The 22,116-nt window shown below is 42.7% G+C and overlaps 1 protein-coding gene across 1 annotated transcript; it reads right to left on the bottom strand.

The window, feature by feature from the left end:
* Window positions 1–11,175: 11,175 nt before the first annotated feature.
* LOC144772451 (putative gastrointestinal growth factor xP1) lies at window positions 11,176–21,678 on the bottom strand. The gene is made up of 3 exons (XM_078656782.1): window positions 21,531–21,678; window positions 14,520–14,666; window positions 11,176–11,226 (listed from the first exon to the last, which is right to left on the bottom strand). The coding sequence occupies exons 1-3, from the start codon at window positions 21,613–21,615 to the stop codon at window positions 11,213–11,215; spliced, it is 246 nt and encodes an 81-aa protein (XP_078512908.1). The 5' UTR covers window positions 21,616–21,678; the 3' UTR covers window positions 11,176–11,212.
* Between the last annotated feature and the right edge of the window lie 438 nt (window positions 21,679–22,116).

Here is a 22,116-nt window from a genome sequence, read left to right as displayed (position 1 = left end):
GGTCACTTTGGATGCCGAAAAAGCTTTGGACCAAGTCAACTGGGGTTTCTTTTGGAGTACATTAGAACTCTATACTCTTTTGCTTCCACCTTCATCTTCACTACTGGAATCCAATCTCCATATTTCCCCCTCACTAGAGGCATCAGATAAGGCTGGCATCTTTCTCCATTTCTTTCAATCCTTGCTTTGGAACCCTTCTTAGAATTCCTGCGTGCATCCCAAGCTCTTACTGGCTATTTCCATAAAGAGTTACATAATACATTTAATGCTTATGCTGATGACATATTACTTTATGTTTCTGATCCATCCACGTCTATTCCTGAGATCTTTTGGCTTCTGTCACTTTACTCTTTGGTTTCCAGTTATTGACAACATACAAATCTGAAGTTATGTCTCTAAATAATTTTTGTATTATGGATAAGTTGAAAGATAGCTGTTTCCTATGGAATTCTTCCAGGATAAAATATTTAGGAATTCTATATCCCCCATCCCTCAAAGACAAACTCACGGTTAATATAGACATTTTAGAACAGAAAATTGCTACACTTTCTGCCAAATGGTCCCCTCTTCTCCTTTCTCAGTGGGGCAGATTAGCCACTATAAAAATGATGCTCCTGCCCCTTATTAACTTGTATCTATAAATTCACCCTCTACGGCTTCTTCACATCTTCCTCTATTCTATTGCTAGTCTACTATTTAAATTCTTATGGAACAAGCGTTTGGCTCACATTTCTTTTTCCAAACTCATGAAGCCGAAAATAAACAGATGAGTTAACTTTCCTGACTTCTCTCAAAATCATTCAGCCTTTGTCCCCAAGCAGATTTGGTCCTCTCTAGGTGTTTCCACTTCTTCTTCTTCTCCCCTTTGGCGTTCTCTTGAACTTCCTCAAATTTCTCCCTTTTCTTTGCTTCAATTTGTCCTAATCTCTCACAAGCCTAGGCATTTGTCTTCTTATTTATTACCCCATTATACTCTTCCTCCCAACTCCTGTTATTATCCCCCATTTGGTGCAATCTTTATATCAATCAATAGTTGGACACGCACAGACTGTGTTCACTGGGTGTAGCTAGTTTTGGTTGTTGTTGTCGAGTGCACTCGGGGCTTCTCTGTCTGGACCAAACAGAGTTAAGTAAATTCAAGTATGGATGCAAGCCCTATATAGGGGGGGTCCCCCTTTGCACTGCGTAGACGCACTGAATCAGTGTTCTCAATTAGTGTTCCAAATTAATCACAAATGTTCATGTAGCTTTGTAACATAAATCTTTTAATGGTTGTTTCAGTTCGATGACCTCAGTCTTCTTGATATGAATGTTCAATGATCTCTTCAAATAAAGATATCAATGTTCCATTTTCATCAATTATAGCGATCACATACTATATGATGATCCCAATGCATTTCGGGCATCATCGTGGCCCTTCATCAGGGGATATATATATAAACAAAAACATGTAATCATGGTCTTAGCAGGTGAACATCTCAATATCTGCTAAAAAATCACAGTGGCTGGTCTCGTGAATGTTATTCCACGTGTGAGTGAACCGGTAAGGTGGTGATGGTAAAAAACGATCGGATGTTGTCAAGAAACTGTGAATTACAGAGGCGTCACTGTATGCCTGTGCTCAGTGAGTGAATCATGCATTGTAAATAAACAGAGGTTGTGCAAAACTCGATTTGTGAAAACATGCACGGAGCCGGTTATGAGAAACGGTAACACATGCATACATGTTGACAAAGTAAAAATCATGTTGTGTAGAACCCTATAACAAAGTAACGGAAAGCCAGAGTGCATGAAAGTAGTACCCTTCAGTAAAAATGGGGCCGTGCAAATGTTAGAGTTCAAACACTGGTGTGCGCGGACAAAAATATTAATGTGCCAGTGAATCCGAAGTTAAATGATAACTATTCCTCACGTGATCTGCTGTTCACAGGTTACACTGCAAATGAATAAAGTTCGACATGAAAAAGTATTCAAAGGTGTCCGATACGAATGGTGCCATAATTAAGCGGTCCGCTGAGCGGTACTTACAGTTTCGGGAAGCTTAATCAAAATTCGAAGTGAATCTGGTACGGCGTGTAGGTCGTGTTGTGTGCGGGACAGGCTTACGGTGTGAGCATTAGTAAACGCGGTGGCTTAATTGATACTGAAAAAGGACTGCTGCGTTCCAGCAGCATGGGCGCCATCTTAAAGTGGGTAGAAGCGCAAAGGTGCGATCTATTAGTACCCTGGTATTATGGTGACGGTGAAATAATGTACAAAAGGGGTGAAGGTGCAAGCGGAAAAGTGTAAAGGAAAAAGCGTAAATGTGTGTAAGTAGGAAAGTGTAACAACAGGAAACATAGCCAAATATAAAGAAAAAAGTGATTGAGCACAGGGTGTATATAAGTGTGGAATGTAAATGTAAATGTAGTTGAGCTTATATAGCGCACAGCTACCCGCAGTGGGTTTCCCGGCGCTTGCTTAGGGAACCCTTCCTGATATTCCCCTGTGAGATAGCAGGGTATCCACAAGGTGAAAGTCAGGCATCCCGCCGCGAGGGGCCGTTGTGGAGATTAAGCAAGCTGTTGCCCAGAGTCGCAGAGTGTGAACCCGTGAGTCGAGGAGGCACCGGGGCGAGAATTATCGAGTCCGTGGAATTTTTAGCCCAAGACCCGCCGGGGCGGGGAATTGAACCCTGGTCCAGGACCGATCTCAGATTCCGGGTCTGCCGCCTCTAACCCCTGAGCCACACTTCTCCACACTGTCCAGAACAAAGTATCTAAGGGCTCATCACAATTACCAATAACACAGGTATTCCATCCTGTCGTTCAGCCCGTGTGGCTGCATCGTTCACAAGAAGCGGATCCAATAATTTTCTCTCTGCAATAATTTGTTTTTGATGGATATGCCCTCACTCGGTGTGACAGTCTCTAGAATCAGGAACTTCAGTTGGGCAACATTGTGTCTCTTTTCACCAAAATGATTGGCTACGGTTGATCTAAAATTTTTGGTACGAATGTTGGTTTTGTGTTCTAGTATTCTAGTCCGAATCTTCCTTTCCGTGTGTCCCACGTAGCAAGATCCACACGGACACTTCGACATATAGATGACATTGGTGGTGTTGCATGTAGCATTTACTTTGAGTCTGATTTTGGTACCTTTCATTGGGTGATTGAAGTGATTGCCTCTTATGATATTATGACAATTGCTACAGTTGTAGCAAGGTAGTCGGCCTGAATATTGGGTCAGAGACTGATATTCTGTGGGTTTGGTTAGTAACTCTTTGAGGTTACTGCCTCGAGTATATGCAAAAATAGGTTTGTCAACAAATAGGCCCATAAAGTCTGGTTCATTGCACAATAAAGGCCAGTGTTTCAGGATCATGTTACGGAACCTGTGGCTCATGTTGGAAAATTTGGATACCACGACCATCCGTTTTTTTGGTTCCCTTGTTTTCTTCGTTAGAAGGTCTTGTCTGTTGAGCGACTCACTTCTTGATTTGGCCGTCATTAGGATCTCTTCAGGGTATCCCTGATCTCTGAATCTGATCGACATCTCATCGATTTGTTGTTCACATTTAAGCGGAGAGGATACTATGCGTTTAACCCTTAGCAGTTGTGAAAAAGGTAGGTTGTTTTTAAGGCCAGGTTTATGGAAACTGTGGTAATGTGGAATGCTGTTCCGATCAGTAGATTTACGAAAAAGGTTAGTGTCATATTTGCCGTCTCTGAGTTGAATTTCAACATCCAGAAAATGTATTGTTCATTGTTTGAATTCGCATGTGAACTGAATGCGTTCGTTAATGGTGTTCAAATATTGTAGAAAGTCTTCCAGTTCGTTGGTGGGACCTGCCCAAAGGATAAAAATGTCGTCTATAAATCTCAGGAAAATCTTTCCATGTTCTTGCCAGGGAGGCTGGTTGAATATGTGTCTAACGAGCATTTGTTGAGAATGGCGTACCATTTCTCAACAAAGCGGGAGTTGTTCTTGCATAATAGTGGTTTAAGTGGTACTCGTAGGCCCCTGGGGATCCTTTGTGCTCGATGATATCTCACGAGCATGCTGGCATGCAATCTTTGATTCGATTCCTTCTTCAAAAGGTATAGTAACTGTTTAATGTTGCTCTCTTTACTTCTGGTGTTTGCAGATGACGAGATTTCTTCCTGTATAAGGCCACATATCTTAGCAGCGTCATCATCTGTGAAGGCGAATGTGTCTGCCTTTGATTCAGTAAGATTGGTGATGATATCGTAATTCATTGTTAAGGTTGAGGCGTGCTGCGTCGAGGGTCAGAACATCTGTGTGGGACTTCCATGGGCAATTGCGCAGCTCCTGCAGCTCCTGCGTATGCAAATTTATTTATGCAACATTATGAGGAACAACACATATTCAACCATCCTCCCTGGTAAGAACATGGAAAGATTTTCCTGAGATTTATAGACGACATTGTTATCCTTTGGGCAGGTAGCACCAACGAACTGGAAGACTTTCTACAATATTTGAACACCATTAACGAACGCATTCAGTTCACATGGGAATTCAACCAACGAACAATACATTTTCTGGATGTTGAAATTCAACTCAGAGACGGCAAATTTGACACTAACCTTTTTCGTAAATCTACTGATCGGAACAGCATTCTACATTACCACAGTTTCCATAAACCTGGCCTTAAAAACAACCTACCTTTTTCACAACTTTTAAGGGTTAAACGCATAGTATCCTCTCCGCTTAAATGTGAACAACAAATCATGAGATTTTGACCAGATTCAGAGATCGCGGATACCCTGAAGAGATCCTAATGACGGCCAAATCAAGAAGTGAGTCGCTCAACAGACAAGACCTTCTAACGAAGAAAACAAGGGAACCAAACAAACGGATGGTCGTGGTATCCAAATTTTCCAACATGAGCCACAGGTTCCGTAACATGATCCAGAAACACTGGCCTTTATTGAGCAATGAACCAGACTTTATGGGCCTATTTGTTGACAAACCTAGTTTTGCATATACTCGAGGCAGTAACCTCAAAGAGTTACTAACCAAACCCACAGAAAATCAGTCTCTGACCTAATATTCAGGCCTACTACCTTGCTACAACTGTAGCAATTGTCAGAATATCATAAGAGGCAATCACTTCAATCACCCAATGAAAGGTACCAAAATCAGAATCAAAGTAAATGCCACATGCAACACCACCAATGTCATCTATATGTTGAAGTGTCCGTGTGGATCTTGCTACGTGGGACACACGGAAAGAAAGATTCGGACTAGAATACTAGAACACAAATCCAACATTCGTACCAAAAATTTGAGATCAACAACCCTAGCCACTCATTTTGGTGAAAAGAGACACAATGTTGCCCAACTGAAGTTCCTGATTCTAGAGACTGTCACACCGAGTGAGTGCATATCCATCAAAAACAAATTATTGCAGAGAGAAAATTATTGGATCCGCTTCTTGTGAACAATGCGGCCACACGGGCTGGATGGAATACCTGTGTTAATAGTAATTGTGATGAGCCCTTAGATACTTTGTTCTGGCCATTCCACACTTATATACACCCTGTGCTCAATCACTTTTTTCTTTATAGTTGGCTATGTTTCATGTTGTTACACTTTCCTACTTACACACATTTACGCTTTTTCCTTTATACTTTTCCACTTGCACCTTCACCCCTTTTGTACATTATTTCACCATCACTATAATCCCAGGGTACTAATAGATCGCACCTTTGCGCTTCTACCCACTTTTGTCAGTATCAATTAAGCCACCGCGTTTACTAATGCTCACACCGTAAGCCTGTCCCGCACACAACACGACCTACACGCCGTACCAGATTCCCTTCGAATTTTGATTAAGCTTCCCGAAACTGTATGTACCGCTCGGCGGACCGCTTAATTATGGCACCATTCGTATCGGACACCTTTTGATACGTTTTCATGTCGAACTTTATTCATTTGCAGTGTAACCTGTGAACAGCAGATCACGTGAGGAATAGTCATCATTTAACTTCGGATTCACTGGCACATTAATATTTTTGTGCGCGCACACCAGTGTTTGAACTTTAACATTTGCACGCCCCCATTTTTACTAAAGGGTACTACTTTCATGCACTCTGGCTTTCTGTTACTTTGTTATAGGGCTCTACACAACATGATTTTTACTTTGTCGACATGTATGCATGTGTTACCATTTCTCATAACCGGCTCCGTGCATGTTTTCACAAATCGAGTTTTGTACAACCTCTGTTTATTTACAATGCATGATTCACTCACTGAGCACAGGCATACAGTGACGCCTCTGTAATTCACAGATTCTTGACAACATCCGATTGTTTTTTACTATCACCACCTTACCGGTTCACTCACACGTGGAATAACATTCACGAGACCAGCCACTGTGATTTTTTAGCAGATATTGAGATGTTCACCTGCTAAGACCATGATTACATGTTTTTGTTTATATATATATCCCCTGATGAAGGGCCACGATGATGCCCGAAATGCAATGGGATCATTATATAGTATGTGATCGCTATAATTGATGAAAATGGAACTTTGATATCTTTATGTGAAGAGATCATTGAACATTCATATCAAGAAGACTGAGGTCATCGAACGACCATGAAAAGATTTATGTTACAAAGCTACATGAACTTTTGTGATTAATTTGGAACACTAATTGAGAACACTGATTCAGTGCGTCTACGCAGTGCAACAGGGGGCAATCCTTTATCACCATATCTACCAAAGCTCTCAAGTGGCCCTCCTGGTTAGCCTTAGGTAGTACATCCATTTCCCACCTCATTTCTAATAATGAGTTTATCTCCTTTGAGGAGTTGCATAGTCATTTTCATATTCCTCTAACTTATAAAAACAAATACTCCCTTCTCTTGGACATTCTTCAACAAAATAATACTTCCAATTCAGATCAATCTCTTGGTGATCTAACAACTTCGCATGATTTTCCACAGAAGTTAAAACTGCTTTCATATATAAATAAGCAACTTTCACTCCCAGATTTAGACAGGGCGAAAACCAAAACTCAACTTTCTTGGGAACAGGATCTTCAGTCTACTTTTTCAATTACTTTATGAAAGAAATTGTGGCAGAAGATACAGTATTATTCTCACTCAACCAGCATTACTCAGATTATGTTTCTCTTCTACAATAGGTTGTTTCTAACCCCTTCCACTTTATACAAAATGAAACTACTGATTAATAATGACTGTTGGTCTTGCGGAACCTCCAAGGATGACTTCCTTCATATGTTTTTAATTTGTCCCAAGCTCTCAACTTTTTGGCAGCATGTATGGCAAAATATTTCTCAATTATTCTCTATCTCATCCTCTTTCCATGGAGTTTCTCTTTTTCTTGGTAGCTGTCCGGACATATGGTGAGGTAATAAGACCAAAGGTATGTTAGTGGATCTTCTCCTGACAGTTGCCTTTCAGGTTATTACCTCTAATTGGACAACTTTTGACAATGTTTTGACAATGCTTCTTACTTACTTTCTTACTTACTTCTTACCCAAAAAGAGCCAACTCCGCAACTGCCCTGAAGACCCTCCACTGGCTCCCAGTGAAAAAAAGAATAATGTACAAAGCCCTCCTTACATGTCATCGAATCTTATGGCATAAAGCTCCTAGTTATCTGACAGGTCTGGCTACCTGGTATGAACCACGCAGATCGCTTAGATCGGGAGGCAAGGGCACGCTTGTGACCCACCGATATAGGAGAGAAAAAATGGGAGGCCGTTCTTTCAAGGTTGTGGTGGCCATAGGCTGGAACAAACTGCCTATCAGCCTCCGCTTGGAGCCGGCAGAACCTATCTTCCGTCGAATGCTGAAAACCCATCTGTTCTCCTCATAGTTTTCTCTGTGTTTTTCCCTCGCTTTCCGACCACCCTCGGACGAGTCTTCTTTTCCTCTCCTGTTTTAGCGCGGGGACACGCCGAGATGGCGTAATCCATGCGCTCTACAAATGTCCTTATTATTATTATTATTATTATTATTATTAACATAGTGGAACTTGATGTCAAAATAATAGATTGGATACCTCTTACTCTTCCTCATTACAGACATCCATCAAGAGAGATTTGATATGGCGTCCTTTGACTTCCGACCATTCACAAACTTTCCCCACTAATAACAAAAAAGTTGAAGTCTCCTAACCTCCTAGAAGTCACGTTTTTCTGGGTTTCCCCTTCAGTTATTTCCTATCCCATTACATAGCCTTATGTGCACCTTTTGCTTTCATTACTTTAATTCCCTTTCCATCCTCCTTTTTCTTATTATTCCCGTATTAGGTTCTATATTGTATAGTGCCTCCACTTTTTCATATAAAATACACAAGATGTATGAATTGCTATTAGTGTCATATTGCAAAATTGATCCTTATTTTCTTTGTGAGATTTGGTATAGTTTCTACTGCTTTTGTAATTGTATTTTATGCATGCTTTATTTCTTCTCCAGTCTTGATACTGTTTCCTATATGGCATGTCTCATTCTTAAGTATATTTACATATTTTGCTGTATTTCCCTTTGGTTATTTTTCAATAAAGCATTTTAAACTTACAAAAGGAATGTATTGGAGAGTGTGCTAACAGTCACAGTCAGTTTGTAGCCTTCTACAATTGCAATAAATGAAGCTCATAAGGTAGATTAGTCTGGAGGACAGATCCTACAATAAGGTTTCAGGAGTGTAGAACAGGATATTAGTGTTGTTGTTGGCTTTTGGTAAGCAGTATTAATTGCCAAAATTAGAGTTTCTGGATTGTGCATGCGAGTCTGGACCAGCATCCTAATATAGCTGATCGTAGAACTGTAGCGTGAGCCACTGGTGAGTTGCTTTCAGGTAATATCATTTTAGTTTACGCTGTTAAATCAGTAGGTGTTTTTTATGTTTCAACTGGTGTACATTTTGCTTGTTTGTGTTGGAGTGGATTACATCATCAAGTCAGTTTAAGGATTTATTAGATGAGTGAAAATATGTGGATATGAAATAGTAAGGGGAATGGGTATCAGTGAGAAGAGGCTGTATGAGTCTCCTAATAAGACAATGTAGCTTGAGCAGATAGAGATAATAGATGTCAAGCAGCAAGAAGGGTTTTGCTGAGTCAAAGGAATGGTGAACATGATTGGAGAGGAAGAGAAGACTGTAGAATGGTAGTCAGTGGAATAGAGAAGACAATGTGGATACATTTAGGGGGTGGAATAAAGATAGATTGATAAAGGATTTTTTGACGGTGCTGAATAATAAAGATAGGTAATTGGCCATGAGGATAGTTAGCTTGTGAAAGAATTATTGATTAGAAGTATGATGTCTGGTTCTGGCCAAAGTTGTAGTTGAGGGTGTAAAGGAGATCATACTAAGCTCCTAAATGTATGTGTGGCAATAAAGCCATGGTTGCAGCTGGAGATTTTAGAAGGGAATGTGAAGTAATTCTCAAAATGAAACAAATACAGTGGTAAATGACTAAAGGTACCCATGGAAAGTGAGTGGGAAGAGCTCTGGGCACCTTTCTGTGCACAGAAAACCTGGACGTGTCCTTATGATCACACGAAAATTCTGCCACTGAATATTGGGAGGGTCCCAGGAAAGCAGATATGGAATTGTAGTTTTGAGTAAAACTGGACAACATGTCCAATAATGAAGTCAGGGGGTTGATGGTTGTGTTGGTAAAAAGATAGTTCTGTTTATTGAAAGTAATAATAACAGGGTGCTGAGATGCTTTCCTTTGGTCTTTCTGCTATAATGGGTCTAAAGGGTCAAAGCAAATGTAGCGCCGGGATGCCTCAGGGTAGCTGTGCGCTATATAAGTTTTAATAATAATAATAATAATAATAATTAATATTGAAGGAAGGTGCATTAAGGACCAAAACGTGATACATTCTTAAGTGAAAAATTCCCACAAACCATACATTAACCACAATCAGCAAATAAATTAATAGACCGCAACATTCTGATTTGAAATGATGGATGAACTTGTGGCATTCAGGAGAGGGATGTGCAAGCAAAATGTTTGTTAATAGCAAGCCAAACCACAGAGTGTTCTGTGGGTAAAGGTCGGGTTCCGCGTCTTCTCTGCTCCTGCTTTCCTGCCTCCGGAACAGGAAGCAGGCAGCCAAGCCCCCTCCCCTAAGGCAATCACAACGCTGCAAGCAGCATTGTGATTGGTCAGGACGCTGCCCAGCCAGGGGCTTAAGGAGAGGCCATGTTCTCCATGCAGGTTGCATTGCAGCCTGCATGGAGAAGGGCAGAGTGCGCCTGACTGGTTTGGGCGACCCCAGAGGGCCGACCAAAAAGTGTTTGCGCACTCAGGACTGGGCACACCACTCCTCCCCTGCCCTGCTTACAGAGCAGCCGCGCCCACCCGCCTGCCCGCAACCAAACATAAAATGGTAATAACTGAAATGTATTACCATTTTATGTTTCTGGAGTGGGGTGACGCTCCTCCGCCCTAGTGGAGGAGCCGCCCCTGAACAAGCACAAAATATGCTGACGGTCACCATGCACAATTCCACTTTCACATTTGTGAATCACCCAGCCCTTGCAAACTGTGCATAAGTGCAACTACACATTACAGTATGGATCTTGATTCAACAAAATGACAAACGTCTGAGAGGCTGGGGAGAGCAAGCAGTGGAAATTACATAAAGTAAAAAGCTGCTAATGTCCAGCTCCTGTATCCAACTTTAGGACCACTGATACCCACGATGCCACAAAAGAGCCAGAGGTAGAATTTGCTATCCCTAGGTAATTTTTTTTTATTTTCGTTGTATAGGGTGCTGTGCGTTGCTTTGCAGCTACTTCATGGTGCTGAGAGTTTATCAGAAAAAGTAACGTGTTGGAGTAATCAGAGTCCGCGTCTTCCGTTCCTTGCTCCCGACATGTTTGCATCAATGTGCCGAAACTACCAGTCAATGCCCAACCACAGCTGCCCTGTACGAAATGCCAGCTTTGCTATCTGTTTGTGCCATGTTCGCACATACATTGAGTTCACGACCAATGATCCGGTTTTTGTAATGCTTTTTATTTAAATAAGACAAGTGCCTGGTCAAGTATCAAACATTATGAAGTCATAGTGAAATGTAACATTAAAAAGAGCAGCTGGTTCGATCGAGAAAGTTCACAGGATCAGTTAGAGCTCAGAACTACAAAAAGACATGTGAGGGGACTGGATGTTCCTGGCCATGGCCTGTCCCAATGGGGTTCCTGCAGCAGAGTCGGTTTACAAGAGGCATTCTGCAAAAAAGCAAACACAAAATCCAAAATTAACAGGCTGCAATTAAGAGGTTTGAGCAGTACATTCGCAGAACAATCCTAATATACGCTCAGTTACCCATATGCACAGTCCCTTTGGAGATTGTTGAAACCATTGAACTTTTTGAGAGTTTGGGTTAAGGTGGCAGAGAAACTAAGCAGAGACAAATGTGCATTCATTTAAAACGCCTGTTGGTGAGGGATTGCATCTGTAGGAGACAGCAGTTTTTTTAAGGTGTCTGGAGTGCGAATCAAAAATGGACCAATACCTGCTGATATCCAGACTATTCCAGGATAATCCCATAAACACTTATGGGTTGCTGTGGGGGAACTTTACCCTCCCCTAAAACCCTGTATTGGCTTCGAATTAATTTAATATTCATTTGATATTTTCTATTGAGGTTCTGTTGATGAGAAAATTGAAGGCCCGCAAAGGGTGACAAAGGTGTTCTAACAGGCTAGGATAATGAGCTGTTAAAAGCATAGATCATTATATTAAACAAAGGACTGTGAATGCATAAAACACTCTTACATATTCATATATTCTGAGTTTGAAGACTTCAGTTTAAAAACCCTAGTAAGCATATTATAGGTGACCAACCCAACCCACACACACAAGGCTCTACACAACCAAGGACCAGCCTACATTAACCACCGCCTGAACTTCCACCAACCATCGAGAAGACTACAGTTTCACTTGCCCATACTTCCCGAATCTACAGAAGCGAAGGACGCTCCTCTCCTCCCACATCACAGCAAATACCTGGAGCAGCCTTCCCACTCACCTCACTTCCAGAATTCTGAATGGCCCTCAAGACCTGGCTCCTCGAATGAGCCTCCGGGACCTGCAACATCTGGATACCCTATTGGGTGATTAGCTGCGATGTGTAAATCCTGATTGCTTCATTTATTTGACTACTGCTTGAGGCATAGCCCAGGGTAGTGTGTTAGTATCATATATTGATAATAGGAATTAAATATGGCCTCATTTAGATATTATTTAAGCTTTCTAGATCAAATAATACCATGCCTGGTTCTTTGGCTCCCTTTTCAGAATTTACTGTAAGGAAAGAGCAAAATTGAGCAAAATAATTTTTGCAAATATTTTGCTCACATGTTTGCAACTTCTGCTTTTAATTCTAACACCAGCCTGTTTGTGCTCACTTTCTCATGAGTAAAGTTTTAGCAACAGGCAAAAGAAAATGAGGGGCGAATTTGTCAGTCTTTCACACAGTGCAATACAGCAAGCCACTTTGCTTGAGCCATATTTACCATTATACAGTGCATTGCTGCCCTTTCCTAGCGCTGGGGCTCTTTTGCTGCCTAGCACCAACATAGGCACTCTTGAGTCATGGTGCAAGGGTGCCTGCATTGCTGGAACGGATAACTTACTGCACAAAAGCAATTCTGAGAGGCATTTACCTCTTTCTATGTGTAGAAAGAGGAACAAATGAATATATTTCTCCTACTTACGCCTCACCTGGGGAGGAGTAGCATTTTGACGCATTCCCAGGTCTACTACTAATGGTACATCTAGGAATGCGCCAATATCAATGGGTGGATGTGTGGAAACACCTATACTCCAACCATGGAATGCTTCCAAGCGTTTGAGTAATGCCAGGCAGCTATTTGTGCTGCCTTTAGTTACTCCAGATATATCAAGACACACAGGGCCACAAGGGGGATGCAAAACCTCGATAAATCTGGCCCTGAGCATTTTTTCTAAGTAGTATGTGATCACTGAATTCAGAAAATATGGGTTTGCGAAGCTGGCAAAGTTCCATTTCACCAACGTTGTGAAGGGTTTTTAAAACTTCACCAAGTTCACTACCTGGGCAAAGTTAGTGTTTAAAAAAAAAATTAAGTATGTTAAAAGTTCCAAACCAAATGTGAGGTTAGAGGTAAATAATTAGCCTTTACAGTTTCCTGAAAATGTGTCAGATTTGCAGAACTTCCCTGGTGCAATTGAATTTTTGCACATTACTACATTTGGTAGCAACAATACATCTCCTTGTTTAGTTAAGTGATGCAAACTACTGCTTTGCTTACCTTTCTTGAATGCTAAACCTCAAGAATGAGTCTTAGTGGGAAACATCCTTTACAATGGAACCGCTACAACGTGGTAACGTTACGACGCAGTTTTAATAACGAAAGTCGTTACAACGACTTTCGCTGGAGGGCGCTCTAGGATAGGGGATAGTTTAATTTACTATCCAACACCTTCCCTACTATCCACGGGGACTGGTGTTGGAATCGTAAATTAAACTATTCACTATCATCGCCCCCCCCAACGCAAGTCGTTGTAACGACTTGCGTTGTTAAAACTGCGTCGTAAAGGGACGCGTTGTAACGGTACGCGTTGTACCGTCATACATCCAGTGTTAGTATCTAATATACCGGTTATAGGACAATGTTTTGAAATTACTAGTAATCTAATCTAGCCGGCATGGGATCTGCACAGGGGAGATTTTTTTCTGTTAGTTTTGCCACCCTGCAAACTTTTCACATGGTTTTGGTTACGCCCCTTTCTGAACTGCTAAACTGTTAATCTTGATCTATGGCATTATTAAGACATCACACCCTTATTTACAGAGTGGCATTATTAAGACATCGCGCCCTTATTTACAGTGTGATAACATATCACAATTTCAAGCTCAGCCTATACCTTAGATGGCCCATCAGGGGTCAGCCTGGGAGTAAGGGAGTGGCCAGAAAATTAAAATACCCCCCACTTCAAACCAAAGCTTTTATGACACCAAGCAAACAATGCAAGTCATCATGACCCTCCCCAGAAAAGCTCTCTTGTCTCTTCCATCCAAGTATCTCTCCATTTATCCTTCCATCCACCTGCTGATAGCCACGATCTCACCTTTATATTTTATCATCCATTCATTTTTTCATCTATCAATCAGTTTTCGATCATCCCATCCATCCGCCCATCCACTTTCACTCATCCATCCTTGTTTTCTCTCCTCCATCCTCACATCCATTCCTTCACTCACTCATTCATTCATCCATCTACTCACCCACCCTTTCACTCACTAATCCACCCTTTCACTCACAAACCTATCCCTTTCATCTGTCCTGTCACTCACTCAACCAACCAACCAACCATCCACCTTTTGATGTCATTTATGAGCCTCTGTCAGCAGAGTTGCAGGCAGAAAAAAAGGCCCATCAAGAACTCTACCCCCGCTGTTGCTGCTAAAACAGGGGCTTCACTGCGCCCCTGATTGCCGGAACCGGTGTAACGTTTTGACCCTGGTGTGACTTACCTTCTTCAGGACGGGGGTAAAAGCACCAGAGTGCATCAGGGATGCTTGAGTCAAAACAGCAGCCTTTGTTGTAGCATTCAACAGGTGTGACACCCGGTGGGCCGCAGTTGAACCTGGCTCCTTTAGGGACAGCACACTGGGCCTCAGCTGCGTGATAAAAGACATGTTTAGTGTCAATGACTGTATATTTATTCAAATTATTTACATTGTTATATTTGATATTTCATCAGCATATGGAGGGACCAGCATATCGTCAAAAAAATATCGCGGGCCACAATGACGTAAGGTAGTGTATATAGGTAAGCAGAGGTTTACTTAACTTAACATCACGTATATGTGCCTTGACAATATAGATATGGAATTAATAAGAGCACATTTATACATAGTTATATGAATTTACCTTCCCAATATTATGGTCCTCAATATTATTAGACTATTAAAGATATTCATGGAAAGTAGATATGCAAAATGGGTATCAGTTGGGGCAAATCAAGTGCAGCTGCTGCCAGCCCACTTGCTATCAGCACCACACCCCTTGTGACCCCGACTCTCGGGGATAAAGAGGCAGAGGGAGGCAGGAATAGAGAGTAAACCAGATTTAGGAACTCGTGTTAGTTTCTGTCTTGTCCACCTCCTGTTGTTCCTCAAGCCCTGAGTAGACCACTGGAGAAATTTGAGAGACTGAGCATGGAAAAATGGGTTCACACTGTGAGGTCATGGAGAGGTTTAAGGGAGTGTGATGTCACTTCTGCTACACCTCACACTTTGTGAATGTATGTCTGTATTTTGTCTGAATGTCATGTTACCTTTTCCTGTGTCAAGAGGTTCCGGGCCGTATTTATGAAGGACTTGCGCCGCCGGTGCGTCACTTTTAAAATGGGAAAAAGTGACGCACTGGCGGCGCAAGGCCTTCATAAATAGGGCCCTCCGAGTCTTGAGTGGTAGACTGCCAAACAACCACATTATGGGTGTAATCACACCCAGGAATCATTTGAGTAGTGACAGAGTAGCCCCTGTCCAGCATGCAGATGGCTTTCTTACCTTGTAGCTGGGTTTGTGCAGTGTAAGTCACAGACCTGCAGTCAGCGAAACTAACACCTGACATGTTTAGCTCTACTTACAGGGCTCATCCCACCAGCCCAACCAGCATCAACCACTGATGTTAGCATGAAGGGTAAAGATTTCACATGCGATTGCTATTACACTAAGTGCACAAGGCTAGCTGCAGGTCATGTGCAGCCAACATTATGAACAACCTATCAATTTCTAGTTCTGATCCTTAAAATGTATGTTTTAAGTGCAATCACTCTGATTTTCAAAAAGCTATTGACCCTCACCCAGCGATCAAATAAGAAAATCTTTCCATTACCACGTTACCCACTTAGGGTTCACATTGTGAAGGGTTTGTTGTTCTTTTTCTGAAGAACCTTACACCAGTAGAAAGGGACTACTAATACTACAGTTTATGTTGCTGAGATGCTTTTTGACCTTGTCAGCGCCCTCTCCCTTTAACATCTTCCCAGTGACAGCATGGAGCAGTCAATTAATTAATCAATCAAGCAGTATTTGTTAAGCGGGGCTACTCACCCGCTAGGGTCTCAAAACGCTATTACATTATTTCAGTTATATATCAGGAGAGGTTAAATTGACCATTGCCACATTTCAAGACACTTGGTTCAGTTTAACAACATTGCATGTTGAGAACCTTAATAATAACAAAAACATTGTTCACCATATAGTGCCCGATTGCCGTTTCTAAGCACTGTAAATATCAGCTGATCCATTCGCTCTATTTAATGGTACACACATTTCTGTACTTTGAAGGATAGAAAGCTGAGTTTTCCCTTCAAGGATACCAACTGACGGCACAGCTTGCGGCTTCACACAGATGACTGCACTCATCTTTAATTTACTGAACCACGGTGCGGTACTGAATAAATAAATGAATTAAACACATTCTAGAGTGTGACCTGATACCCCAAAGGTCGACCGGCGTTAATTAACTGGTCCTAGAATCCCATTTCATAAACATTTAGGTGGTAGAAAAGAGAGAAAGATTGTTAGAACTAAACATGTGCATGAAAATACCATCTTATTTCACGTAGGGATTACTGTAGAACTGCAGGATTTAAGTAGGTTTATGTGTCAGGACAAGAGGAAGCTGAACAGCCCATTGGCTGACACAGTTATCTCCATAATTTACTAATTTTAATATGTTCTCATATTCTATTCATATGAAATAAGAAATGTTGAACAGGTGGCATAATTCGGTATGCTGCATTCAACTATTTAAACGTTTACATGTTGATTTCGACTAACTGACATATTTGCAGCAAAACTACAAATAGCCAAAAACTGCATGGAGGTGGTAAGGGGTACAGTGTGAAACCATAAATGGACCACATTTGCGCTCAAAGAAAGGCCTCTCCGTGGATATGGCTTCTCCAAGGATAGGGCACCCATGATTTACAAAGGGCTCAGTTGCCATTGCGCATGCTCACTAGACACAAGTAGGGGGCTCGACCATAATGACAGCCGCCAACGTGGTCCCTCTGACAGCGTTCTACACTCCCACGAATACTGCTGCAGAATACCTATTTTGCATTCTGGTTCGAACTCTCATGTTTGCTGGCATACATCGAACTACAGCCTTTTTCTGAATACTAATGACATTTTTTTATAATTTCCATCAGTTTAGAGATGATGAACACACACGTGGGTCTTTTGATGCAGCCCACTGCTTTGAGTGTATCTGCCCGTAGTATGAGGGCCTTTACATGAGCTGCTCTCCCTCAGGTTGGAACCTTCAGAAGTGCACCTGGCTGTTCATGGTTATGGTCAGGGGCATTGCTTGCATTGGTGCAGCAGGTGCAATGGCACCGGGACCCAGAGGCCTGTGAGGCCCACCGACCCTGATCATTGTGGTATTTTAAAATTCAAACAGCAACCAGGGGCCCATATCCTTCCTTGCACTAGGGACCACGACACACTGGCTAGGCTACTGCATAAGGTCAGAACAAGATCACACACCTGGGCGTAGTTTGCGAAGTAGCGCTACGCAAAGAGCACTTTGCACTACGTGAGCTACACGTAGCTACGTGAACTGCGTAGTGCACTGTGCAAAATGCTGTTCGCACTGATTGCACAGGGCCGGATTCTTGTCCGCACTGTGCAATCAACGCAAACTGCATCTTGCACAGTGCAAGCGGTCGTTTTCTGCCGCTTGAGTAGATTTCTACTCAAGGAGCAGCTTTCTCAACACGGACTGGTAGTTGCTCATCGCGAGCGGTGGCGAGCATACGCAACCACTCGCAATGAGAACCCTGACCTCCCCGCGTTGAGAAAATCGCTGGGAGGTTTATTTTCCATGCTCGCGATCGGCAACTTGATGTTGCTGATCGCGAATGAGGAAAAAGTCTCGCAGGGATGTCATTTTGCTTGATCGCGGTCGCCAACTTTACCTTGAGGACTGCAAGTAAGCAAAAAATGACCGCTGCACTACGCTATGCGTGTTTGCACTGTGCTACGTGCAATTCACGTAGTGCGAAGTATTGCAAACTTCGCAAACTACGCGAGTGTAGCGTAGTGCTTTGCCCAGGCTTTAATCACTTACTGCTGCTATTGCAGATTTCCAAATGATTTCGAAGCTATAGCTAAAGGCATATAAACTCCTCTCACTAAATCGCACGTTTTTCCAGACTCCATTTGTGTAAGAATACATACCACTTTCCTCCAAGAATGTTAGGCATGATTTCACCTTGAGTTTGGGTGAGCTCTGTGCCTTGAGGCAGATACATCCATACTATGGGGTGGTACCAATTAACGTATTCACTTTGGGTGGAATAAGTCCCCAGTCACGGCTTGTGAGTGGAAACATGTCATAAAAACAACTTTGCATTAGTCCGAAGCCACAGGAATGAATTCTGTGTGGATAGGACATAAGCATGATTGTTCATCTGTGGATGGGACCAACATCGTATCACTCAACTGAGAGTGGAACAACACTCTGGTCTTCACCTCTGGAGGGCGAACCCCAGTACTTACTATTGAGTGGGTAAAGACCAGTTGTTCACCTGAGGGCGGGGCTACTGTCACAATTGCAGCTGATTGTAGGTCTAATGTCACAATATTCAAATCTAGGTGTTAACTGCTGTGATTCAGGCTCTAAACTTTCCTAACTTGTAAAAAGGGTTCTTTGTGCCATGTGTGTGTGTGTGTGTATATGACAGCACCTCCCATGAATGTGAAAAAGTGCAGTTCAGAGGATTTTATATAAGTTGCTTGATCGGAAGGTTTTGTCTCAAAGTAACTTTGAATGAGCATTCGGTCTTTTGTGTTTACAATTAATCAATATGAAACCTTTCTGAAGTTTCTGGGTGCCCTGTTAGTGGTCTGTCTTTGTCTCAGCTAGTCAGCGCCAGGGCTTTTCCCAATCCAAGATATCTCTTTTCATGCGATATAGGAAAAACATGTTAGCAAATAAACAACATGAATATATTTCTCTTGAAGAATTACCTGTCTAAATTAGGGTGTGATTGGATGATCAATCAGGATTTATAAAGCTGTGGCTTACCACCTGATAGGGTGTCCAGGCGCTTGCAGGCTGTGGAGGCTCATTTGAACAGCCGGGTCTTGAGGGCCATTTGGAATTCCGGAAGTCAGGTGATGGTTCGGAGGTGCATGGGGAGACTGTTCCAGGTCTTTGCTGTTGGCAATGGTTGGTGGAAGTTCAGGTGGTGGTTAATATAGGCAGGTCGTTAGTAGTGTAGAGCCTTGTGTGTGTGTGTCAGCAGCTTGAATTGACATCTCTTCTGTACGGGGAGCCAGTGGACTTTCCTGAGGTGGTAGGCTGAGGACGAGTCTGGCTGTGGCATTCTGTATGGTCTGAAGCATCTGTAGGAGGTGTGTGGTGATTCCTACATAGAGGGCATTGCTGTAGTCTAGTCGGCTGGTAATGAGGGGTTGTGCCACAGTTTGTCTTATGTGTATGGGTAGCCAGTTGAAGATTTTACATAGCATGCGCAGAGTGAGGAAGCTGGCAGTGGAGATGTCATTGATCTGAGTTTTCATGGTGAGCTTTTTGTCACTGATGATTCCGAGGTTTCGGGCATGGTTGGAATGAGTGGGCGCCAGGTCCTAGCTCTGATGGTCATTAAGAGTTGTTCCATGCATTTCTGCTGTTGGCAAAGATCAGCACTTCCGTCTTGTCTGTGTTCAGCTGCAGGCAGTTATTTTTCATCCATTCGATTAAGTTTGTCATGCATCTGTGGAAGTTGGTTCTGGTAGTGGCGGGGTCATGGGTGAGTTGGGTGTCATCTGCATAGGAAGTTATGTTGAGACCATGGGTTGTGATGAAGTGGCAAGCGGGGTCATATATGCGTTGAAGGGCTTGGGGCTGAGGGATGAGCCCTGGGGGATGAAGATTCCTTTCTGAGTGAATCCTAGAGATTAACTATTTTTTTCATGTTTCCGATTGCACAGCGACTTAACAAGGATTAGCCCCTCCCTGCAAACTAAGGATTGGGCTAAAGAAAACATTCTAGATGGGAATCACGCAAGACTTCTTTGGCGGTCCACCAGCTAGTACATGGGCATTTTCAGGAGAGCTCTCTTCTTTTATTCTAATCACAACAGGGATGAAAGTGAATAAAACATTTTTTACCATTCTTTAATAGTAGTAGACAAGTGCTTTGCAATGTGCCTGAGAACTCTGTCCTCAAATGCCTTTGATTCTTCCACGATCTTTGTTATCTCCTCAACCTCCATCACGTCCACTGACCTCTACTGACATCGAGGAGTAGATAGACCAGGGCCATCAACAACACTATGGGGTAGATTTTCAAGCCCCTTGCGCCTCTTTGCCCTGCCATTGCGTTTGCTTTTTGCACCCTATTTACAACGTGACGCATCTAGGGAGATGCATAAAGTTGTAAAGCCCAGCGTCACATTATACCTGTGTCCGGTATAATGTATGTAGGGGGGCGTTCCTATGCAGGAAAGCATTGTAAAAGTGACGCAGTGAAATCAACAAGATTTCACTGCATCACTTTTAGGACACCACTGCGTCAAAACCTTACGCCTGCTTCAAGCAGGCATAAGGAGTGATGCAGTGTAGTGGGAATAGGCCACAAAATGCATTGCTGGAGTTGCGTCATGCTTGCGACACGACTCCAGCAATCCGTGACTTTTGCCCCAACAGATGCGTCAGATTTTCTGACGCATCTGTCAATCCTTCCGCCATGGTGCGCTGTATTGTAAATACGGCGCATCCATGGTGGCGCAAGCATTTTTTAGGGCGGCGCAAGGAAAGTGACGCATTTCTATAGATGCGTCACTTTCCTGTAAATCTGCCCCTATGGCCTTAGCTCAGCCTTCCATTGGATAGGCTGGAGTTTTTACTAGACTAACTCGAGTCCTAGTAATGTGCGCACAGGAGCAGTGTCAAAGTCCAGGTAATGTCCATGGTCGAACATAAGGTTGTTAAATTAGTGAGGGCGAACCTTTCATCCCTCAAGAAAGCAAAACCTGCAGCTTTTTGTTCAAACGAAGGCAGAATTGTTTGCTTAGGAGGGCTGAGCCTGCCGAGCTGGGCTGGTGAGAGAAGCCGCATGGAGAACAAACGCAGGGTGAGGAGCATCGAGCTGAGGGTTAATGAATCAAGTTATAGTTTATAGAAAATTGTTAATCGAAATGTGATTACCCAAAAGTCAATAATTTCCCGTCCACACTACTAAATGAGAAGCAACATTTGCTCCAACATCACTAGCCTCAAATCACCCTCCATAGGTGTGTGTACACAATTATAACCATATATTTGATGTGAAATACACCATGCTGCCCAGACTATATTGTTTCCAATTTTTATGTGGTATGGAAGATGGGACGTGATTGGTATTTTATCAACAATTTGAAAAAAGAAAATGAACGAAAGATCAGTCTGACATAAAATGTGCCAGAGTGCACATAAAAACGACAACACATATAAATGGCCATAGAATGGTTTGTACTCACTGAGCGCCGCAGCCTGTCCTTCTGCCGAGCTGCTGAGCCCCAGGAGCAGGGCCACGGCCACCACGCACAGCACCTTGTACTCCATGGCACTGCTCACTGCTCTGCTGTCAGGTGTAGGAAGAGATGGTGAGTCCAGAATGGAGCACTCCAGCAGGAGTTCATTTTATATGCTCGGCCGGTGTTTGTTCAAATGATTCAGATAACATTTACTTGGTGGGAAAGTTTTCTTCCTGGTGAATGGGCGCCTCTAGCAATGCAGCCCTGGCTCTGGCACCGGCAGAGAACTTGGCTTGAGCCCAGCTTGGCTTCGACCCTTCAGGCGAGGCAGATAGGTCTGAGATGTGGTCCTGTGATTCATCCAACTCACTCTGATGTGACTCAATATTCTATCAGGGATCGCCCAAACCTGGCAGACCCGTGATGACCTGTTCCTAAAATTATCTATGGCTTTGGCAGCAATCAGTGACCAACTCTCCTGTGCAAACATCGCCACCACCACAGCTCCTTCCACTCCCTGCCTTGCTATCTCCACTCTCCTACTACAAACAAGTGTATCTGCATCAGCGAAAGTGATAATACGCGATTG

Source organism: Lissotriton helveticus, chromosome 8, assembly GCF_964261635.1.
Source record: "Lissotriton helveticus chromosome 8, aLisHel1.1, whole genome shotgun sequence".
NCBI classification, from domain to species: domain Eukaryota; kingdom Metazoa; phylum Chordata; class Amphibia; order Caudata; family Salamandridae; genus Lissotriton; species Lissotriton helveticus.
This window is presented reverse-complemented; position numbering and strand designations above follow the sequence as displayed.